A 24,565-nucleotide genomic window follows, 5' to 3' on the forward strand; every position below is an offset into this window, starting at 1 on the left:
TGTTAACTCAGGACCACAGCCCCTTGCTGGCTAATCAAAAGCAGAATGGTTCATTCTTTTGTGCCATAGAGCTAAAACTCTATTCTACAATTCCTGTTTGAGTAACATTTGTTAAAAGTTACAGTGACCAGCTGTTTTAGGGAATTACTAAGACCAACTAAAATATTCTATACACGTGTGTTTCTGTCCTAGTTCTAAAGATTTACCTCATCAAGTAGGAACAAATGTGCCAGAGTGACACAGACATGGTAGGGACCTATTGAGAGACGGACTGATACACTGGTTTTGGTTTTTCATAAGATTTTGACACATGCACACACACACACACACACACACACACACACAAACACACACACACACACCTCCCCTCCTCCTCTCCCCATCTCAGATAACCCACATGTGGTGATGACAAGCTGACCTCTCTCTCCCTCTTTCTCTCTCTCTCCTCCCCTGTTCTCAGATTTCCCACCATGCCGTGCTGCAGACAAGATGCGGCGTCACCTCTGCATGTCCCCCCTGCAACCTCTAACACGCTGACCCCTACACACACACACACACACACACACACACACACACACACACACACACTCACACACACACACACACACACACACACACACACACAAACACACACACAAGTAGTCACCGTGCTGGGTCAGGTGTTGTAGAGAAAATGTCAAGAATCTCTTGGCCCAACCTAACAGTGACCTCAACAAAGGTCAACGAAACCTGACCCCCAGGAGGCAGGCTATCTCTGTACACACACACACACACACACACACACACACACACACACACACACAGATGGAGGGTGGTGGTGATACTGTCAGGACAGTGTGTCAGGTCAACTTGTGAAAGAGGACAGGCTAAGAAAAGCCTGTCACATGTCTGAAACTGTTGTTGCGGTTTAAATTTTCCCTTTTTTGTAAGTGAACTTTTTGCCTTTTCAGTTTCAGTGCCAGAGTTTTCACGTTTGTTGGCTCTCACTCCAGAACAACAGACTCACACTGTCAAAAGCCAAAAGCTTTTATTTTTTGGCACTTTTGCTACAAGCCATGGAGACTCTCTATCACCGAGTGGTTACATACTCTATTCTTCTGTTTTTCACACACACACACACACACACACACACACACACACACACACACACACACACACACACACACACACACACACACACACACACAGTGGGCATGACAGATAAAGAAAAGATAAAAGAAAGGACAACAGGAAGGTGAAAGAACAGGAAAGAAAAAAATCTCTCTATGTTCCAACCCTCATTTTCTGACCGAAAGTAGAAGTTGTCACTTAACTGTTGACCTTTCTTTGACCTGAAGTCTCCTATATGAATTAACCCGACTGTCATAAAGATTCATCAGTGGTCCTAGGTTATGCAACATTTTATACTGCTGCACGGTGACCAGCTGTCAGTTACAGGCGCTGTTTGGGAGGATATTTAGCACATAATGAAACTTTGCTATGTGATTTAATTGAACCTTTATTTTTTATTGACTTACACATAGCCTACACACAGTTTGTATTAGTGGCAGTGCCTTCGGTTAACCTTAACTGTCCAACATTCTTACACCGGGAACACACTTCCTGCACTGTGTGAGCGTGGCGGCACACCAGCTGCGTAGCTGCTGACAGCTCTATCTCTCTCTACATTTTCACCATACTTGAATGTTGGATTTTTTTTCATTATAAGTTCATTTCTGGAAAACATCACTAAAATGCCACTATCTCCACATGCAGCTTCTAAAAAATATACTATATTTTTTCATGTCTGTGTCATATTCAGATTGAGCCTATGCAGACAACTATAGCAGAGGGCGTCGGTTTGATGTAATGTTGCTGCTGGGATGTCAATATGACATCAAACAGCTCTTTTCTCTGTCTATCTTTGCTGGGAGACGCGTCAAGCATGAAAAATAAATAGATAAGACGCCGAATCTCTAGATCATGTGATGCAGCCACAGGGTGTGAGATGGCGTCTGCTCTACACCCGTTAACATGGGCACCAAAATGAAAACCAAGACGTTCTGCAGCCGCCGCTCACATACAACGCATCCAGTGTGTTTGTGGCCTTAGTGCATAATCTGCAAAATTCAACCCTGTGTCCTAGAAATTATCTTTATATGCTACTTAATTATTTTCCCTGTTACATTATGGTGGGAAATGTAATCGCTTCCTGGATTATTCTAGTGGCTATGTTTTGTAATTAGTGGGTAAATTGCTGCATATATGTTGTGCTGAAGGATGCCGCCCTGAAATGGGACACAGCTGAACATTATTAATTCTGAAGATTAGTAAAATGTTACAAATACTCGCCGACTATCCAAAGAAAGTTTATGTTTATTTGGTAAATTTTCTGTGCGTACTGTAAAAGCTGTGGGACTGGAACAGAATGGGCTTATTTCAGTTTGATCGATGCTCAGAACAAACTGACAGAAGTGTAAGAGGTTGTTCAGTTCGTGTCTCCTCAGGTGCTGACACAAGTGTGGTCACCTCTGCTGTCCTCACCTCTGTATAAGAGAAAGACCGAGCTGAATCAACAGCCGTGACCCTTAAAGATACAGTGATGTAAACGTCACCCGTGTCAGTAATAACAGTGAGGAGAGACTCAAACTAAAGACAGAACTCAGTCACAGGGCGCCATAAAAGGAGGATGGACTACTGCAAACCCCGGTGATTAACCAATAACCCTGCAGCTACAGCGAGACAAACGGGAAGTCATACATTGTATGGCGACAAATTGTGGGGTTAAAGAGTCCAAACTGGGAACTTTGAGGCTGGAGCTGACAGGAGAGGAAGACAAAATGAGGAGCTCTGTGGTGAGTCACAAACTGGGGACGGAAGAACTGCAAACTGGCAACCTTAAAACTGACCTGGCAACGGTGAGGATACAGAGAAAGATGACGAAAGACCTCAGTCATGCGTCACCTGGAGCCATAAAGGGGGAATGAAGAGCTCCAAACCTGGCAACCCCTACGATTCGCCGAACAACAATAATGTCACAGACATGCACGGGGAAAGATCTCAATCACGGCTGCACTGGAGTCTTATAATGACGTGTGTTTCCCCGGGCCGGTCTCCGAGGCGGTTCTGTGGTCAAACTGTTGCTGATTGATGGCGACTTTTGGTCATGACCTCAACGTCTGGCCTTCAGGAAACAGGACAGACCAGAGATAACAAGGTCATGTTCATACAATGGCACTAAAAGCAACCTGAATGAGCCAATCACAGGTGGACAGCACTAAATACACGGCTCACTTTTCTCTGCTCTGAAGTTTTTGTCATGTATATAAATCTCTGTCTTTTGGCGAAGCCTCAAAATAATTTCACATTACAACTAATCATTATAAAGAGCAGCCTTCCTCCCAGTTTTAATGGAAATTGATTGGAACTGTTTGATTGTAGAGTTGACTTTATTTATTATTTCACCTTTGGTAACTTTTTTTTTCTCAACATAATTATAATAATAATAAATAAATTAATAGTAGATTATCATTGCCAGTGATGAATCACTTCTCAAAATGAGAATAAGGCTCTCTGCAAATAAAACAGTGGCCAAGGATCAACAGGAAGTCCTGTGTAGACCAGACCATCTCACTTCGGTTTGGCCTTCATAGTCTATGGGGTCTTTCAAAAGCCACGCCTTCATAGACCACGTCCTCCAATACGATCCCTGAACTGGGACACAGCTTTTGTCTGGTTCCAGTTGGACCCTGGTATAGTTCTGAACACTACGTACTGCACATGGCCATCTCGTGTGTAGGCAGCGCCTGTGCCTTTATAAACATGTGAAGACTCACACTCACTAACATGCACACGTAGGCCTACATGCACTCACACACGCGGCGCCATCCCGGATACTAAACCAAAGAACAGAGAAGCTCAGATTACAGCACACACACTGTGTATGACTTCATTCTCTGCTCAGGACGCCATTACTCCACTATACAGTATCTTTACATAGAAAACCATTGTTTGCTGCTTTATTATCGTCTGAAGTCTCATTTACAGATGTAAATTTAGGGCATCAATCAGGTGAGCATCAATTCCCAACAAGGTGAAGTACATGAGTTCATATAAATTGGGGAAACATGTGCAGAAGTACAGGTATGTTTGTGTTTTTGTTTCAGCTGTATAGGCATGTAGAGCTGTAAAACACATCGACTATAAATTTTGTTACTTTAACCAGCAAAAGAAATAATTCCTCCAAAACTGGGTTGAATAATCAACTGAAACTGTAGGGTTGGTTTTACAACCTGGCCCACCAGCTTATATCTGTCAATTACTTCAGTGTGCCACTATCAGGAGGTGTGTGTGACCTCCAGTGGGTATGTGTGTGTATGCGTGTGTTTGTGTGTGTGCGTGTGTGTGTGTGGTCTCAGTGCTGCTTGCTCAGGTTAGTCAACAGCAGAGTTTAACTTAGATAATTATTATTACCTCATTACTGATTGATTTCATGTCAAACATGTTTGTTCATTAAATATTATTTGAGCCATTGTCAGTTTGTAGTGGTGTGTGTGTGTGTGTGTGTGTGTGTGTGTTGTCACGGTGTGATGGATGTGACACTGCTTTCGCCCTGGTGTTGAGGGCAGCTGATGCACTTTAGCTGTTCCTGTCACCTATTCCCCACCACACCCCCCAACACACAGATACACACACACACACACACACACACACACACACACACACACACACACACACACACACACACATACACCAGAGTCCGCTTGCTATGTTAGCCCTGGATAAACAAGCCATTGTGCCATGTTCTGTCAGCACCCTCTGCGTGTCTGTGTGTGTGTGTGTATGTGTGTGTGTGTGTATGTGTGTGTGTGTGTGTGTGTGTGTGTGTGTTGAGGACACAGGGTCATGGAGTACACAGTGTTAGCGAATACAAACAGTCAAAGGTGTTCAGGCCTGACTGCCTCATGAACACACAGAAACATTAAACACATAAAAGACTAAGTTTATTCTGTGGTAAAACACTGATAAGATCTTATATATAAAAAAAAGTATTATTAATTTCAGAGAGAATTTATCACTTTGTAAGAATTTCTTTTCATTTCAAATATCCTACATTAACTCTTCTTCATGCTTTCCTCGTTAGTGGGATTTGACCGTTGCACTGAGGTTCGTCCCTGCAGAGATGCTGTGCACGTGGCTGTCCATTTCTTCTCCTCTCCTGGCCTTTCTCAGCGATGGATGGACAGGAATGTCTGGCCTGATAACCTCCTGCTCCCTGTTCTCCCTCTGACCTCTGACCCCCAACAGTGCAGCCTGCTGACAAACACACTTTACAAAAAAAAAAGGTCCATTTAAGTTCCACTGTCAGTTCATGACCTTTAGTCGTTCCTCCTCTTATTGCTATTGCAATGAGAGAGAATTTAAAATGCGAGTTTGACTTGAATCTGCTGTACATTATATTTATATGATAAAAAGATGGTGAATATGGATCAGTGTCAGTCTAACATCGATCAGTCCAAAGCAGATGCCTCTGCTCTGAATCAGTGTTCTGTTTACTGATAAGGATCATCGTTAGAGGCTAAGAGTGTTTCTATGCGTCTCTACAAATACATTTCTGCATCCATTTCACTAAGTACTGAAGAATTAATACACACACATGCCGTTAAGAGAATGCTGAATACACGTCATGCAGATTTAACTGCCTGTTGCCATAGCTAAATATTAAAAACTAGTGTGGCTCTTAAGACCAAAGCACATACAAGTGTGAAAGTACTACAGTGCTACAGAGATGCCCCGGCATACAAATCATATTCTCCAGACGTAAAGGAACATATTTGGTACAAGACCGACAAAAATCACATCATCATAAATTTTTCAGTGAAAATTAAAGGCAAAAACAATCATTCCAGCTGAAATCGCAATATCTGCCAATATCTCTATTGTGCAGCTGGAGAAAGTACAAACATCCCAAAATGCAACAGATACCAAAACGTATAGAAGAGTCAAAGCACAAACTGTTCATGGAAAAACATGCTCCAAATCCAGATGTGCAACCAACACGGAAAAACATACATACCATAATACATAAGAAGAAACTCTGAAGTGATCCAGGCTGCCAGGAGGGAGTGATGGGTTGATGTGGATCAGCAGCAACATCACAAATACATTTGCCTGCCCATCAAACTTTATGTACAGGAACTTAAATGATCTACGTGATCTCACCTGATTCTGTATTAGGTCTTGATATTTTTCAGTAACCATTTAGATTGCGAATACTTTGATTGTGAATCCAGATAATGTTTGTCATTCATTTCATAGCTGTGAGGACCACCATGACCACCTTGAGACTGGTGGTCCTCTCAGCACTGATCAGTGATCACCTGCTGCCACGTGATTGGCTAATTAGATAATTTCATGAATAAGCAGGTGTACAGGTGTTCCTGTTAAAGTGCTCGGTGAGGGTAGAGCTGCATTTGAAGATCCTTTACAATGATGCTGCCACATAAACACAATATATGTTCAGTAAATGAAACATTAAAAACCAGCCTGCACCTCCACCGTCACCGGAGGCAGATTCACATGACAAGACAGTAAACAGATACACATCAGTGAGGGAGGAGCGGGAGCTGCTGAACTCTGGATGACCCCGACAGACAAGACCTGCAACACCCACACACACACACACACACACACACACACACACACACTGGACTGAAGTGAATGCAAAGAGATGCATTCAAGTGTTTGCCTTTTATTACTTGCCTCATCTTTGTTTTTAAGTATTTATTATTCACTTTAACCAATGCAATATTTTACTTTTCGATTGCAACGATTAGTATTATTACAATTGTGATGTATTTCTTAGTTTTCTAATGTATTCTTATTATAGTCATTGTGATGGATGCACCAGCAGCCACACACTGAACCCAAGGCCTTTGTTTCATTTACGTAGTTTAGGAGTCTTTCTTTCAACAAACAGCAGTTTGAACAATATTTTCTCTTTATATTTCACTTCTTGGCCAAATTACACACAGTCATAGATTTAATTTCCACTGTTATACTGATGATACTCAGCTGTGGAAAGTCTGGAGGATATTCTCAGATAACTAAACTAGAGTTTTGGTTGTGTACTGTGAAAAGCTGGATGCCAGAAAACATCCTGCTCCTAAATGTAGGTATTGACCTGTCCATTGACCTGGTCCGGCTCAGGCTCCAGTTTGATCATGTGACAGTCTGTGATTTCTCACTTGATGACAGCCAAGAATCTCAGTGTGTCATTGGAGCATCTCTGCAGCACTCCATCATGTATGGTACATCGTAGAGTGGGATATAAAAACATATAACAGCCTGCTTGGAGTTTGAGAGTTCTCTGGTTTTATGAGACATAAATTTAACCCTTTGAGCAGAACTCCAAGCACTACATCTGGTGAACAGCAGGCACTGCTCATTACCTGGCTAATACACTCCCTACAGTGAAGCATGGTGACGGCAGCATCACGCTGTGGGGGTGTCTCTCAGCAGAAAAGACAGGGAGACTGGTCAGGATTGAGGGAAGGATGAATGAAACCAAATACAGAGAGGTCCTTAAAGAAAACCTAACATTTTTTACAAAACATCAAAAATGTTATTCCCTCACATCCTGTTGGTAACCTTAGTTCATTTTTGAATGTTTTAAACTCTCTTATATATTGGCCCATTAAACCTCATAGAACATCTCTGGATTGAAGAGACCTGAAGATGACAGTTCAGAGTCACCTCCCATCCAATCTGACGGAGGTTGAGAGGAGGAATGCGATAAACTGCCCAAATCCAGATGTGCAAAGCTTGTAAAGATTAACCCTAGACGACTTGATGCTGTAATCACTTCCAAACAGGTTCAACGAAGAACTGAATTAAGGCTCCGAATACATTTGTAAATAAGAGATTTCAGTTTTTGATTTTAATAAACATGTTTTCACTTGCCATTATGGATTAGTAGGTGTAGACTGATGGGAGAAAGAACAATTTTCTCCATTTAAGTTTACAACACAATAAACTGAAGGGGACTGAATACATTCTGAAGCCACTGTAGTTATGTAAAGTGCAAACCTTTACCAGGCCTCTCTCTCTCTCTCTCCCTCTCTCTCTCTCTCTCTCTGTGTGTGTGTGTGTGTGTGTGTGTGTGTGTGTGTGTGTGTGTGTGTGTGTGCGCACGCTCTCATCTATGTAACTGAGTCTCTGAACTCTTGAACTGCAGCCACACCACTTTATCTTTCTCTGCTCATTGTGAGGGCATGGACACACACACACACACACACACACACACACACACACACACACACACACACACTGAGGCAGACAGCCCTGTGTTGAACTTGAGATGAGTTATGGAAAGGAAAACAGGAGTTGGGGGTCAGACTGAATGAGGTCAACCTGGAAGAATCCCCACTCTTTCTCAAGGTCTCTCTCTCTCCTCTCTCTCTCTCTCTCTCTCTCTCTCTCTCCCTCTCTATTTATCCCCCCTCCTCCTCTTCTTCTTTCTCTCTTTCTCTTTCTCCTTTTTGGTTTTCACCCCAAGATATTTTTTTTCTTTTTCCTTTAATCTTATATTCTATCTACTTAATCTAGATTAATTTCTCTCATTTATTTTGCATTAAATATGGGAGGGCTGTGTGGTTTGTGTGTGTTCAAATTCATTGATGTGGCTGCTGTTCACGTTTCAAGTTTCAACTGATGATTTAAATGTATGAGCACAACAAGCAGGACAGTGGGAGGAGAAATACAGAACCGGAAGAACATCAGGACAAATCTGCACAACGCTGGATTTTATTCAGTGAAAACATTCCTTTGAGTTCTATTTAAGTTCTTTGTTCCTGCTTTATTTGTGCATGCTGTATATGCTGAAGGTGATATGATGAAACATATATTTTTAGACACAGCATAAGTTGCTTTATGAGGATCAATCTCCAGTGGCTCCAGGGTTGACTGTTAGTGAATATCTCAAAATCTGCCCATGAATCATAGTAAAAAGATGCTCCTTGTCAACTAAAGATCTTGTCTGTAAAACAAAATGCTTGGAAATTGTGAGATGATCAAAGTAAACCAGTGATTTCAGTCCGTACACACATCGGCACTGTACAACAGGAGCTGCTAAGAGCTCATTCAGTGTGATATTTCATTCTGCAACTTGGTTAAAATGAACATTTCATAAACAAATATGAAAATAAAATCCATTAAAATACAGTTGTTTTTTTCTTTTAGCCCCATCAACAAGCTTTAGTTTCAGTGGATCACTGACCCTCTCCTCTGTCCTCTATCTCCTCTGCAGACATTCAAACAGAAAACTCAAATACATTTCTGAGAGGTCAAACCTTTTGTGAAGAGAATATGACAGGCTTCGCTCAGACATGTGACTCTGCTCAGAGCCTGTAAGAAAAGGCTTCTGTTCGAAGTTTTAATTAAAAAGCAAAAGTGTGCGACAGGGTGGAGACTCTGGTCTTCCACTTCAAAGTTTCTAAGAACACACTACTTCCTGCATTGACACGGAACATTGACATTGGACGTTAAACGTTCAGCCACAACAATAAAACAGGTGGCTGGTTTTAATGTTGTGGCTGATCAGTACAAAATCGTCCACTAAAGACGTAATTGCCAAGGATAATGGGCTAGCTAATACACTTGTTAGTCTCTTGAGTTAAAATTTCAGCCTATTGCTCCTTAGTTTTTGCCCAATTTAAGGAATAGTTGAGGAGTCATGTAACAACAGGTCGGTGAGCCAATCAGAAGAGAGGCTTGGAGCCTCCTCTCTTCTGATTGGCTCACTGACCTGTTGTTACTAGAAGCTGATTGTTTTCTGAGTGATCCAATAATAATATAGCAGATTTAAGGTAAACACTCAGAGAAACCAAATCCTGCAAGGTTGGATGGTGGGTCCAGGTGGGCGGGGCTGAGGGCGTGGCTGAGAGCTGGGACTGCTTTGTTTGTGACATCACAAAGTTCCAGAAGTCCTGACAGCTGGTTTTAAGGCTCAGTTTCTGAATACAGGCTGTGTGCATTTCTCTGTGGACTGAGGCTTTGATACTTTCACAGTATTAATATAGAACCTAGACCTGCTTTATAATCAAACTACACATGGACATCTACCTTTAGACTATATGGGATATACTATACTTTATACTATATCTACCTATATACTATATGGGACGTTTAAAAAAAGCCAAGAGGCCAAGATACATCCTGGCTTTTATCACTAGTGTGAGTAAAGTTCCACAAGTCCTGTATCCTACTTTTCCCTTTTCCCAAAATGCCTTGCAGACCCTCCTCGACTAATAAATGCTCATGTCTTTAAAACTGTGACCATGGAAGATGATGTGAGGGAGGTTTGTGTCCAGTGTGTGACTATATCTCTGTGAGGACCAGTGTCAGTTACAGACTGTACATGAGGACATCTCTGGTCTTCACAGCTTCAAAGGTCTGTTCCAGGGTTGAGACCTGGTTCTAGGGTTCAGGTTATAGTTGTGTGATGAGGTGATGACTGAGCTTACCACCCAGGCTCCAGGAAAAGACACCTTCAGCCCAGCAGAAAGGAGCAGCGGATGACGAGGAAGAGGAGAAGGAGGAGGAGTGTGTTTACATGTTTAGATATCCCAGAGGCTCTCCAAAGGTCAACAGTTCAGCGAGCCACCCGGAAAGCCCCGCTACATTCCTCACTGTACCCCTGTGTGTGTGTGTGTGTGTGAGTGTGTGTGTGAGTGAGTGTGTGTGCAGGGGGGGGGGGGTCATCTAGAGGCCATGCATCTCTGTGAATGTGAGGGTCTGCTGTGGAAATGCTGAACTGTGTGACGCTCTCTGTGCCTTGCTTTCTGTCAGACGTTGTGTTTCTGTAATCCAGAGGAGGAAGATGACCGGCTCCTTTTCCTTCTTCATCATTTCCTCTGTCCCTGCTTTACATTCTCCTCCTGCTTCAACCTCCTGAGGGAGGGTAGCGCACATTATTTCTAGTGGTCAAACATTTTATTGGCTCGATACGTATCACTCCTCCTCTCAGCCTGTGTATGTGCTGCTCCACCTTTTAAGCTTCTTCATCATTGTTGGAACATGTGACACGTTTCTGGAGCAAAGAACGTGCAGATTCAGTTGTATATTGAATTACTTGCTTGTATGTGACACTCAGGCACTTAACATTAACCCACCGTATTGTTGATTTTATTTTTTCATTTTATTCTATTTCTTTTTTTTCAAAGACACTTTCATGTTGTTGTTCCGCATGTGAAACAATAGCAGCACCAATAGCAACCGCCATAATCTATATATAAACCAAAAAAAATCTTCGTAACAACTAACAAACTAAAGATCGTATACATTAACTGAACGAAGATTTAGAAAATAAAATGCACATTTCTGGCTACAATTTTTTATCAAAACACATTTTAACGGTGTAACTGTCTTAAAATATTTATTTTTCCACTGAGAATAAAGAGATGTGCCAGTTTGCTTGAGGCTGTCAGATTTTATATTTCTGGACATTTGTAGGATTATTATTGTATAACTTTTTTGTAGGATGTCATACGAAACTGTTTCATAAGAATACGTTGCACTCAGCCCCAAGCCAATGGTTCCTACTGACGACGTAAATCTCTAAAAACAACTCTCAAATATCTAGTTAGATTTAAAAAATAAAAAGGCTCAGTAATTTCCACAAAGAGCTGGCCACTGCAATTTTTAGCAAATGCTACTCAAACAGGAGGAAATGGTCTATTTTTTTTCAATCCACATGTATTTTGGCAGGAAAACTGTCTTTTTTGTACATATAATTCAATTTTTGAATTTGGTCATTTATTCATTTATATTATATGCTCACAATAGGAATTGTAACAAAACGTGTTATTATATCTATTTTATTTATTTATTTTCACCTCCTATGGTAAATTACACACTAGCTCATTTTGGCACATCTAAACACAATTCTGAAATTACGAATCTTAAACTAGGACCCATCCTCTCTTCACAGTGTAAAGCATCATGTTGATTTTGTGCTTTAGTGATGCATATCCAGAGTTTTCAGTTAATGAAATAACCACATACTCTTTGACACACAGTCAACCTGAAGCCTTTGGGGCCTCTAAAGTTCTGGGATCCATTTCACACTTTGCACTGTGGTAATTCTTCCCTCACTGCAACAATCACCTGTTTAGCTTCAAGTATCTATTGTTTTTTCCAAACACTTTCTTACTTTCTCTAGGTCATCAAAATGAATGTGTCCTTGAGGCAGGGTGTTAGATGTTTCAGTAAATGTGTGTAACTCATGAATCAGTGAATCATATATAAGTAAATCTTATACTAAACCGCTCATAGACAATTTGAAGAGTAAAAAAACAAACATCAGTGGGATGGATGAACAGAATCATCTTTACTTGAGGTAGGCTGAAGTAGAAAAAGACAGACAGGAACATGATTGGAGTGTTAAGGCAGCAGAACTAATAAAACTCAGTCAGTCTGTCCTCATTTAAAAACAGCAGACATTGTTAAAAAAAAAATACCAGTCACAACAGTTGACAGTCCAGGCCAAACATTTCAGCTGACAATATTACACCTGAGGAGATTCACTCCTAAATGATGACAGTCTGTTTTTGAGGAAGGAAACATGTAGTTTGCCACTGTATATATGTGAAGTACAGACTGAAGAAATGTTCTGACACGTCCTTAGAATATTTTTAACCATTTGTTGAATTTGCAGACGTCACATTTTGTCATATTTAGGGGTAAAATCACTTCCATATTGTAATTTTGTCAGGTTTAAAGTATTGTGACCTTCAGCAGTAGCAACAAAACTTTACCCGAGGGGGAAACACCCCATTCATACACACACTGTTTCCCATAATCTACAATCAATAACATAAAATGGATCCAATAATTTATTCTCACGGGGAAAGGGACAGGCAGTAAAATATAAATCGCCCACTTTTCCTCCTCAGGAAGGAGACGTGTGTTTCGCAGGCCTCAGCATTTCTTCAGTAGTTTTCTTTAATCATGACCCCCTGCACACACACACACACACACACCAACACACACACACATACACACACATCCAAAATCAACCAGTGTCTGTAAAGGCATCACAGCCTTGTGCCATGTATCATGTAGCGTTTCTGAGCTTCTTTGTCCCAGTTATGTGAAACCATGAAACCTGGACGATTGGAGACCCTGACCATCAGCTCTGTCTGAACGTTTCCCTGTAGTCACATAGTGCAAAAGCCAGAGCTGTGTGGGATGAAACATACACATAGAAGCATTCCAATATTCAACAATAATAAAGTGGAAAATAAACAGCTACAGTACAACCACATTAGATAAAAGTATATTTTTCCCTGTATTCCTGATCATAAGGCTCATAAGTGTAGGATCTACCACAGCTTGTCTCTTTATATATTCAATAGTTTTGTCCGTGTTCACTTCAGTCATGAGGGCTTTCGAGGAGAGTTTCAGCGTCCCGTGATGCTCTGACGTCCATGTCACAGGTTGTTACACATTTCAATAAATGGCAGAATTAAAAAAAAAACAACAACAAAATATCAAGCAGGTGAAAAGCCACCACTAGGTACCCCCCTTAATTCAGACATCATTTACAGACGCCGTAGTGCATCTTATCATCATCACAGTGGAAGGATCCATTAACACCCTGTACAGCAGATACTGTGTAAATCATTTTACTGTTAAAAACAGCTCCCGGCAAAAATCTGGAAAATAAAGAGTGTGTCCGTCCCAAACAAAACTAAGGTTTTTGTTCAGGAATAATTCATCAACTACGACCAGCCTCTCAGGTCCATTAAGGCAGCGGTTACCAACCATTATGGCTTGTGACACCTGACAGTAAAGGTTATGACCTGAGCGTATTTGATTTATTAGTGTATTCTGCATCAACAACCATATAACATAGTTTTGTTTTCATAGGTCACTTTAATTCAAATATATATGGGGACAAACCCATTTTACTCTCCTTAAAAAAAACACCTGATTAATCGTTTTGACGCCCACAGAGGCAGCGAGGTTGATGAAGAAAAGATGATGTGTTTTTCTGGATCTAAAAGTCTTCTCTCTACCTACATGTAAAACTAAGGATATAAAAAAGTCCAGGTGAAGTTGTGGGACATGCAGGAGATCAGTAACTAAAGCTCAAGTAAAGGCTAGAGGAGACGGGCTGATTATTAGAGGAGTGATTACCAGCCATGAAAGTGTGGCTGGTATTGTTTCCACCTTTGTCACCCTGTTAGTGCACGTGGTCGTCACTTCACAGCTTTACAGGTGAGTGCTGAGATCACAATGAAGGCTGAGTTTGAAGATGGGTGTGGTCTGACTCATGATTACTGAGGGCTCACGGGTAGGTGTGATTCCTTTGCATGATGGTCTCTAGTTTTTATGTAGCGGGCTACATCAGGAGGAATGTATCAAATAACGGATCACTAAGCACTAGACTGTAGGTCACCAGTCACTTCACTGGCTCCTATTATGTCTCTGAGCTCGGGGACGCGCCTGGGGACGTGGACGCGGAGGAGTGGTCGGTGTCCTCCAGGTCCTTGTTGCAGCCGCTGCCGGTACCGGAGGAGGAGGAGCGAGCCGTGCACGCGGACGCGCCCTCCCGCTCGCGCTTCTTCTGCTTCATGCGCCTGTTCTGGAACCAGATCTTCACCTGCGTCTCGTTCAGCTCCAGCGTGGCGGCGATCTCCACGCGCCGCGCCCGCGTCAGGTACTTGCTGAAGTGGAACTCCTTCTCCAGCTCCGTCAGCTGCCGCGTGCTGAAGTTGGTGCGCATGGCGTTGTTGTGCGCGCCGGCGAGGCCGAAGTCTGACACTTTGACTGTGAGGGAGGAGGGAGGAGGGAGGAGGGAGACTGTTACACATGTGTTTTAACAACTTCTTCTATTCCACCCATTTAAATAAACAGGTGGATAAACATTTGGTCATATGCTACTGGGCTGCAAGAAGAAAACTAAGTGTCCTCGTTTTGACACTGTTCCTGTTGAGTAAAAGTCCCTTTCTCTTCTTTATGTTTGTTGTGTGATTTGCTGTTCGCGCCTACATTAATATTAGGCCTATATATTAATAAAGGCCTGTTAGTAGGCCTATATTATTTTTTTATTTGAGCAGGTTGACACTCAGAGTGCTGCTCAGGATATTTAAACTGAAGCTGGAACAACAAAATGAGACGAGGAAAAAAAAACGGGGGGGGGGGGGGGGTAAAGATAACAGACAAACCAGACTTCCCAGGGGCGGAAAAATAACACGGTTTTGTATATCCATTACAAAAAAGAGCGAGAGCTGTACACAAGGAGACGGAGAAGAGAGAGAGAGAAAAACAGACGTCCGGGAGCACAGTGGACTCAGGTAGACCTGCTATGTGTCCGAAGATATGACGACACACTGACGAAGCCCTGAAAACACATACACGACTTATGTTATCTCACTTTAAAAACACAAAACGTGAGAAAAGTTTACGTCGTAATTATGTGACGCTCCTATAGGTTAATTATTATACCAGCAATGCAGGAGGCTGTAGTTATTCATTTTAGATTGTCTCCGTCCATTTGTTTTACACTGTCAAAATGGAAATGAAACACTTTTACTTGATGGACGTTGAGCGTCCAATTTAAAACCGTATAGGCCTATTTATTATCACAATTTTAGTTGTCCATCATAGCCTATGTTTTTAATTTAATTCGATCACATATTTTCAATGTAATTATTTTATATGGGCCTATACACCACGTTGAAAATACATTCGCTTTTAATCCTCCCTTTGTTTACAATGAAATGATTGAGACAGGTGAAAAGAGAAGAAAAGAACAGAAGGAAACTAAAATTCACATTATAAAGGTTTAATACAAACACAACATCTGAACTGAGGCCTGCAGGGAAAAAAATCTGAATGAGCCTATTAAAGACTAAATGGATGTCCTGATTTATCAGAGTGAACCTCTTGTCCTCTCCTCGCTTTTAAAAACATTTCTATAAAAATTATTTTACAATCTGTTCTGGACTGGGATTTTTTTTTCCGTCTCAGCTGATCATAAACAGTGTACTGTTCTTAGAGCAAGCCACCTCTGGGTGAACATTGACAACCACTATGATAAATGGAAAAGAGGCCGCAGCTCTGCATCTCCAGGCCTCTGCCGGAAACCTCACAAATCTCTGAGCTGCTAAACGTTTGGTCTGATGGTTTTTAACTGTAGGCGCAACTCCGTAATAAAGCTTTATTATGACATAACCACCGGCCCGCTCCTACCTGTCTTGGGCGGGTTCCTCTTCACCTTCATCCAGTCGAAGGTCTGCCCCTGCCCGGCCTGCTGGCTCTCCTCATCGCCCCTCTCTCGGTCCTGAGACACGGGCAGTTCCCCGTAACCTCCCCCGTGTGGAAGCCCCAGGTAGCCCGCTGCATCCAGACCCCCGCCGAGCTGCTGCGGGTACTGTGACCCAGCCAGAGCGCCCTGAGGCCCGCAGTAGGCTCCGGCCAGGGCCCCGTAGCTGGGCGCCGAGCTGGGGAAGGTTGATTGATGATAGTAAGAGGAGGCCACAGACTCATCCATGAAGTACTGAGGGTGAACGGTGTTGGTGGGGCCCGTCGCGGGAACATACTCCGAGTTTGTGGCGCATGCCTGACCCGCGTAGGCCCCAGAGTTCCCGTTATTCCCGGTACTATAGGGCTGTAATATTCCGCTCTGTAAGCTTTGGGTTTGGTGAAGATGAGGATGATGATGGTAGCCGTTGTGCGTCTGCTGATGCTGTTGTTGTTCATGATGATGATGATGATGATGTGGACGTTGCTGATGATGCTGGGTCGACCCAGAGGCCCCATCCACTCCTCCACCGCCGGTTCCCGCTCCGGTGCCCCCGTACAGCCGACCATCCCCGGTGTACATCGTGCTGTCACTTCTCGTCCCATTAACGGGAGATGAGGAGCAAGCGGGTCCCGTGTGGAAGCTGGCAGAGGTCACAGGAAAGCTCTGATGCTGGTCCAGAGGAAGGTGATGGTGAGGAAGATGATGGTGGTGGTGGTGTGAAGATTTGGGCGCAGAGTAGGCGCCGGTGCCCGGTCTGTTACAAATGGAGTATTCCACAAAGGAGTTCATGTTGTCCATGCAGACTGAGGCCCGGTGGGACTGAATCAAGATTACAATGACCCGCAGGAAGCAGGCACAGAGAGATGACGTCAGTAGAAATCAGCTGGAAAAACATCAAAAATCGAAAAAATCCATAAAAAGTGTAAATTGAGTCAAACGTGTAAATTAGAGCAAATAGAATGATGTGAAATCAGAACGAAAATTAATTCTGGAAAAATAAAAATCAAACTCGAAAATAAAATGCAGTAAATTATTTTTGGGAAAAAGGAAAAATCCGTAAATTTTTAAGGAGAATTTTCAAAAAGTAGAAATAGAAACGAGCAGAAACTTCCAGTGTGGAGGAAAAGAAAGTGGAGGCTGCACGGCCCCGAACCCGAGCTGCTCTGCGGCCGTGAGTGAAGGCCTGTCATTAGCTCAACTCACACTGCGTCTCTAATGGCTCATCGGTGACAGTGGAAAATACCGCGAGAACACAGAAGAGTCAGGTCACCTCTTCACCTCCACACAGGTTACACACTGTATTCCTCCATTCTGTCTTCTATCTCCCTCTCTTTTCTGTGACTCTCTCTCTCTCTCCTCTCTCTCTCTCTCTCTCTCTCTCTCTCTCTCTCTCTCTTTCTCTCTTTTCCGTTTCTTCTTTTCTTACCTCTGCCACAGGTCACGTGGCTCATCGTGCGTCGCCTGTGGTGACCAGGGTCCAAAAGTTTGTCAGCCGGTGAGGGGTGCGTACTGTGTGTGTGTGTGTGTGTGTGTGTGTGTGTGTGTGTGTGTGTGTGTTTGTGTATGTGTGTGTGTGTGTGTGTGTGTGTATGTGTGTGGAGGTGAGGAGGAGGGGGAACCTTTCGATTCAGGAGTGGAGTTTGCGCGCGCGCGCGCGTTTGTATGTGCGCACGCGCCTCATCCATCACTTGCCGTGACATTAGCACGACAAAGAGACTTCAATCAAATCGGCCCATCAATCTGATATCAGCACGGATCTGTCAGAGCAAAGAGAGAGGCAGAGAATAAAAGAGGAGCTGTGAGCCGGCCTGCTGCTTCCAGACCTCCCCCCTGCAAAACGCTCCCACAAATAACACAGGGACATTATAAACCGGAGTACTGTACACTGGTACTGTGGGCCGAGTTCTCCTGGTCCTGTTACTGCAATAACTTACTACAACAAGTTGTACAGATCAAGTCTGACTCATTCACCAAAATCCTGATCATCGTTTATTTTCAATACAATGACACTGTTCGCACCACAGTCATTTCTGAGATCTCACTACAGGAAACACAAGCGCCATAAGAGATGTAACGCCTGGTATTGACAATTTAATACAAAAATTTTTGAGACACACAATTGCTGCATGGTCTCTTGCATTTCATCAAAAAAATGTACTGGGCCTCTGAAGGAGACATCTTTCTAAATGCATCAAATCTGGGAAGTGGAACTGGGACGGCTCCAGCACTGAGGCTGATTTCCAGTAGATTTCAGACTCTGAACAGTAGAAACACTTTTATCTGGTGTAGTTTATCAGCAAAACTGCAGTACCTACAAACTGTTTCTGTATTCTGATATAACTTTGCTATACCATGACTGTCATTCAGTGTGTGGATAACAATAAAAGTATTGATGAAAAAAAAGGGAAACGAGCAAAAGTTGAGCCAAATTATTCAACTACTATACTGAAAGTTAGTCCCACAGCAGACATGTTGAAAACTGTATGTTATATGCACAACCATGGCAAGTATAAAATATCTGAGGGAATTGGGGCTTGATCTTTTGGCAGTAATTCTACTGTTTGCCGTAATTTTCTGTTCCAAATACATGAGTTTGAGTGGTCTACAACCTGTTTGACTTTGTGTTTTGTTCCATTGAACATCTTTGTGACCGTGTTGTAGTTTACTCACTGAGTCCAACATTATTGTTACCAACAGGACTCACGGCCAAACCTACAAAAGTAAGAGTCAAGTTGTAATAAACTGAAATCTAAGATGACTAATGTGAAAAGAACCAAGGTTGAAAGAAAAAGAACAGAAAGAGCAAAGAACAAAAAAAACAGAAAGAACAAAAAAAAGAACCAGCTTCACAGTGTTCAGAGAGAAACAGTTTAACTTCCACTGTAAATCTGCTGTGAACATCTTGTTGCCACACCGAGTCAGAGACTGAGCTGAGTGCCAGCTGTTCCGCTCTGACCGTCAGATGTGTCAGTGTGTGGCTGATGGACTGACTGAACCGAACACACTGTGAGTCTTCTGTCCCTCTGTAAAGATGCCTTTCCCCTGTGCTCTGCAACAATTTTCCCATCAGCTCTCAACTTTTCCCAACTTCACTAACACTGATCGCCATTTTAAAAAAAATGATTGATTTGACTTTATCTCTTCTTTGCACGTTCTCCTCACAGAGGGCAGGAAATCATTTTATAGATGAAAAGGTTTCTATTGACCGAGCAGAGCATCTCTGAGAGCGCGATCAGCGGGACCGCCGGGATTCACTATACTTTTCAACAATTGGATTGGGAGGCCATAGATTTCAGATGACTTAATGTGCATGTGTGAGTGCATGAGTGAGAGCGTGTGTGTGTGTGTGTGTGTGTGTGTGTGTGTTTGCTAATTGAATGAATGAGCTGATCTGTTATAGAAATGAGGTTAAGGCAGACAGGAGGCCTTCTGGTCGACCAAACCCTGCCGGTCCAGCAGGACAGGAAGCGGCGAACGCCATGACAACAACACAATGTACTTTCTGTGAGTTTGTGTGTGTAAGACAATGGCCTGCAACTGCACTCATGACTGAACTTTTACATAGAGGAGAGTTTTTGTGTTTGTGAGATTCTTTTCTTTCTTTCTTTCTTCCTTCCTTGTCATACTCTTTTCCCTTTTTAGGGCAAAGAAGAGTAAAAAAACAAAATCTCTTCAAGTCTACATCAAATGTTGCTCATGAAGTGTGTGTGTTTCACAGTTTGGAGTCCTTGTCATTACTGTCAGCCCCCCTACCCACCCATTATAATGACCCCCAATGAACCCGTCATCCATTTCTCTCCCCTCAAGATCCCGTGTAAAGGGCCTGGCAGTAGACGCACCGTCGTCCCCCCCCGCCAGGACGCTATCAGGACAAGCGGCGTGGGCGTGCAACAAGGACCGAGGTTAATGATCAGTGAGGGGCTGAAAGGGAGAAGAGGGAGAGCGAGTGGGCAGGAAGTCTGCAGAAACAGACTGGGACAAGAAGAAGATTAAATGACACCCACACGGCTGTCTGGGTGGTGGAGATACGACAGGAGAGAGACAGAGAGAGAGGTCAAATGGTCAGATGTGTTTACATTTGGTAAATTCATGTAGTTATACAGTTTTACCTTGGTTCAGAATAGTTTGTGTGTATTTATTAAGTTTTATATCTCATTAGTGAAAGTCTCATATAGTCTAAAGGTTGATGTCCATGTTTGATTATAGATCAGGTCTAGGTTCTATATTAATACTGTGAAAGCATCAAAGCCTCAGTCCACAGAGAAATGCACACAGCCTGTATTCAGAAACTGAGCCTTAAAACCAGCCGTCAGTTCAGTATGTGGACGGGAGGAGTCAGGGATCGAACCACCAACCTAGTGGACGACCCGCTCTACCTCCTGAGCCACAGCCGCCCTTGTGTCCATGATGAGATTTGGTTAACCAGCATGTCTTCTTACGTGCTTACCTGACGTCTGACTGCATTGCTCTTGTTGGTTTGACAGCTGAGAGGAATCTGAGGATGAAGAGTTTTAGCCATGTTGTTCAGCTGCTTCACCGCAGACAGCAGTCTGTAGGAAAATCACCTGGAGACATGAACACGGATGCAAATGGTTTTCACATGAAAAATAGCATGAATGAGTTTAGACAAATGCATGTAGATTTCATCTTATTATCTATCTGCTTCCTGCTATTTTCCTTGTGATCACATCCGAATATGCAAATTAGGCAGACGCAGGCCTTGTCAGTTAACACGGTTCTTTCCAGGTCAAATAAAAGCAAATCTGCAGTATGGGCTCTGCTTTACTGTAGCTGCAGCTAACGATTGTTTTCATTTCCGATTAATCTGATTGATTAAATTATTCTTCTTGATGAATCCTTCAGTCATCAGAAAATAGTAAGATATAGAAGTAAAATATCAAGCTTTCTGGTGATGTCATCAGAGAGTTTTGCCCAATTTGAATAAAAATAGTTATTTTTCTGTCAAATAAAAGAAGAAATGTGAGGCTGGAACTAGGGGAAGTTATTTTTGCTTGACTCATGAATCAGAATACTTTCCTTCGATTGGGCTTCCAACTGCAGTGACCCCTTAGTGTTGTAAATTAAGGACTACAATAATCCAGACTACAATGCCCTAACTCAAGCCCTGAATCAGCCAATAGCAGGCCTCCAGAAGTGGAGCTGCATCACATCAGCTCCAACCTCAGGCCAGCAGATGTGAGCATGCAGTGGCAGCAGGGGGCAGTGACAAAAAGCTGCAGTCGAACACTGTCAGTTTGTAACAGTCTTCATGGTCTGTACAGCAATCACCGGAACACACACTGTCAGAGCCGATCCCCATTTAATCCAATCTATTCAGCCTGCCGCTCAGCCTCCAGTTGTTTTAATAATGTTCTTCTGTATGACAGGGAAGACTATTCAAATGTTATATAGGCAACATGTGCTCTCTGTTTATGGCTTCACCTCTATATTACATGAATTCTTATGTAAAGTGACATTCATATCAGTTAAATCAGCTGAGCAGACTTCATTGCTGTCCCTCTCAAAAACTACAAAAATGAATTCAAAACACCAATCAATAGTCAAAACACTTGGGCCAATACAAGACAACAGTTTTCATTATTTCTGTCGGGTAGTTTATTAGGACAAGAATCTTCAAAATCTAACTAAACCATAGTTTTTGTGACATATATAGAATATGTGCAGTGTATGTGAGTCCTCTGTAATATAAGCTGAGCCTGATTAAAGCCAACCACACACCATTTAGTCTGTTAACAGAAAAAAATGTTCATAATGCAATTAAGTCTAAATAATATCAAAATCTCTCCAATTAAACAAAAAATAAAAACGGCAGTTTCCAAACCAATCAGCTCTTAGATCAGATGTGAACCATGGCATTTCCCATAATGCTCTGAGCAACTGCAGCACCCAGCCACAAACACCTTGATCTCCTGAGGTTATTGTTGCCTATGTTTGCATGACGTTAAGTTGGGATCAAGACGATGATGCAAATCATCAGTGCAAGCAGCTTATTATCACCCATACCTCTGTTTCATTGTTGCCGCCAGCAGTGGTGTAATTATAAAGGGAACATTGGGGCGATGCAGCGCATCGACAATCGATAATGAATGTCCAGTTCATTTGCCACTAGTACGCACGTATGAGTCATATTATTACCATGACGATATAAGTCTGGAATGGTCATTTAAGTTGGAGGACTCTGTGAGATCAAGGAGCTCTAACCAGCATGCCCAGGTGATCTCGAGCAAGCCTCTCGTCATGATAAAGACTTCACTGAGTTCATTCAAGGTTACATACACATCCTTCAGTATATTGTAGCATGCATCATGAACACACAACTGCAACTGCAACACATGAAACATTGCCTTAAATAGCTTTCAATGAACTTTTTAATGTTGTATAACTACAGTCTGTATCTTATGTAAAGTGTTTATCTATGTCATCTTATCATCATACGTGTGTTTTTAATGAACTGAGTCCAGTGATTCATCACTTGTGCGTGTACAGTATGTATTGTGAGGGAGTTTCTGAAACTCTTGAAAGATAATATAGGAGCTGGGAGTAAGCAGCAGAGGCAGCAGTTAAAGATTTATTCACAAGTGTCACTGACCTCATCATTCAGTGCCTGACTGGAGCTCTGATGGCATAGTCCCACTCAGTGAACTGAAACAGGGCCGAACGATGTTTTTTATCCCTGATGCCCAGCTTCCACAGCCAGAGGTAGTACAGCTGCTTCGAAACATGCCAAACTCCATTCATAAGTCTTGATATGAAAAGTTTCCTCACTGAATACCGGACATGAACACAGGTTTTGAATCACGTTTTAGTCTTTTTAAATGACCTACAGTTCGACACTTCTCTCGAACTTATTTGACCTGATTCTGTCAATTTCAGCTGCTGACTAGTAGGCTTCTATTTGGTTGTCATTCATATCTAGGACTGTAGTTCACATCTTCTAATGCTATTTATCATTTTGTTGACATTCATATATATTTAGTTCTGCCACAAATGTTCTTGTTTTTCCTCTCTTATTTTTTTCTGTTGCTACTTGTTCTATGCTACTTGTAAGCAACTACTCAGACTTGAACACACCCCATTCACTCACTCACTGTCAGTGATTCAAGTCTTTGATTCTGTCATAGACAGAAAGTTTAAATAAGATGACTATCAAGTGAAAGCTTTTGTGAGCCTGCCGTGGCTGAAAGGCAAGGCAGGTTTATTTATATAGCACATTTCATACACAGAGGGAATTCAAAGTGCTTTATATAAAAGTAGATAAAAAGAAGAAAGATAAATAAATACAAAAGGTTCAGGAAGTATAAATGCATAAGAAGAAGAGGAAGAAGTCACAGTGCGTTTAAGAGTCTGAGAGCAATTATTAGCAGCATAACATAAGTCTTTAGCCTGTTTTTAAACTCTTCCAGCAGTTTATTTCAACTGTGTTTCGCATAGCAAGTGAATGCAGCCACACCCTGTTTTGTTTTGAAGCTAGGAACACTAAGCAGACCGGTCCCTGATGACCGAAGAGGTCTACAGGGTTCGTGTGAAAGCAAGTCAGAGATGTACTTAGACTCTAAACTGTTAAGTGATTTGTGGACAAGGAACAATATTTTGAAGTCATTTTTTTTGAGACACTGATCTTCTTTAGACATGTATGCTCTGATTCCTGCTATATGATGATATAGATGATAATAGGCCAGTTTTGTAATAGATATTATGTAGGAGTTACAATTTGAATCAGAGTCAATAATAACACAAAGATTTCTGACTTGGTTTTTAGGTTTCAAAGAAAGGGAATCGAGCTGTGCAGAGACTGTCAGCCTTTCTTCATTAGCACCAAACACAGTTATTGCAGTTTTGTCGTTGGAGGAAATTTTGGCACATGCACTCTTTAATTTGGTCAATGCAAAGATGCATTATACGTTAATGGACCTCAACTGGTTCCACGCCTCTTTTAGGAGGGAGGCAGTTTTTTTCTATGAGTGTATTAGTGAGCATATCTAATCTAACAGCATTACATTTTGTGTGGTGTTCAACAGCCACAGTGTACACTAAATTCTTAGCGCCTGATAATCCCGACAACCATTGAAACAAAATGTCCTGAGAATATTACATTTTACATGTGTTAAACTTTCCAGAGACTCTGCTTCTTCACACACTGACCTCTGAACCTCCTGAGGAGTCATCTGTCTTGTCTGAGGTCAGGAGAGGAATCTGAGGATCAGCTAAGACCCTCACCACTCCAGACTGTCTGTTGCTGTTTCTGACTGCTTG

The 24,565-nt window shown here is 42.2% G+C and overlaps 1 protein-coding gene across 1 annotated transcript; it reads right to left on the reverse strand.

Annotated features, from left to right (window-relative positions):
* Positions 1-14,461: 14,461 nt before the first annotated feature.
* On the reverse strand, positions 14,462-17,089 carry LOC111227971 (homeobox protein Hox-B1a-like). The gene is made up of 2 exons (XM_022753730.1): positions 16,237-17,089; positions 14,462-14,811 (listed from the first exon to the last, which is right to left on the reverse strand). Exons 1-2 carry the CDS (start codon positions 17,087-17,089, stop codon positions 14,462-14,464), a joined length of 1,203 nt encoding a protein of 400 aa, XP_022609451.1.
* Positions 17,090-24,565: the final 7,476 nt, after the last annotated feature.

Source organism: Seriola dumerili, unplaced genomic scaffold (assembly GCF_002260705.1).
Source record: "Seriola dumerili isolate Sdu_G_001 unplaced genomic scaffold, Sdu_1.0 BDQW01000192.1, whole genome shotgun sequence".
NCBI lineage: Eukaryota > Metazoa > Chordata > Actinopteri > Carangiformes > Carangidae > Seriola > Seriola dumerili.

Coding starts and splice junctions, on each gene's coding strand:
- LOC111227971 (XM_022753730.1), bottom strand. CDS start 17,089: ATGGACAACATGAACTCCTTTGTGGAATACTCCATTTGTAACAGACCG. Junction 14,812..16,236: donor GAGGAACCCGCCCAAGACAG/GTAGGAGCGGGC, acceptor CCTCCCTCACAG/TCAAAGTGTCAGACTTCGGC.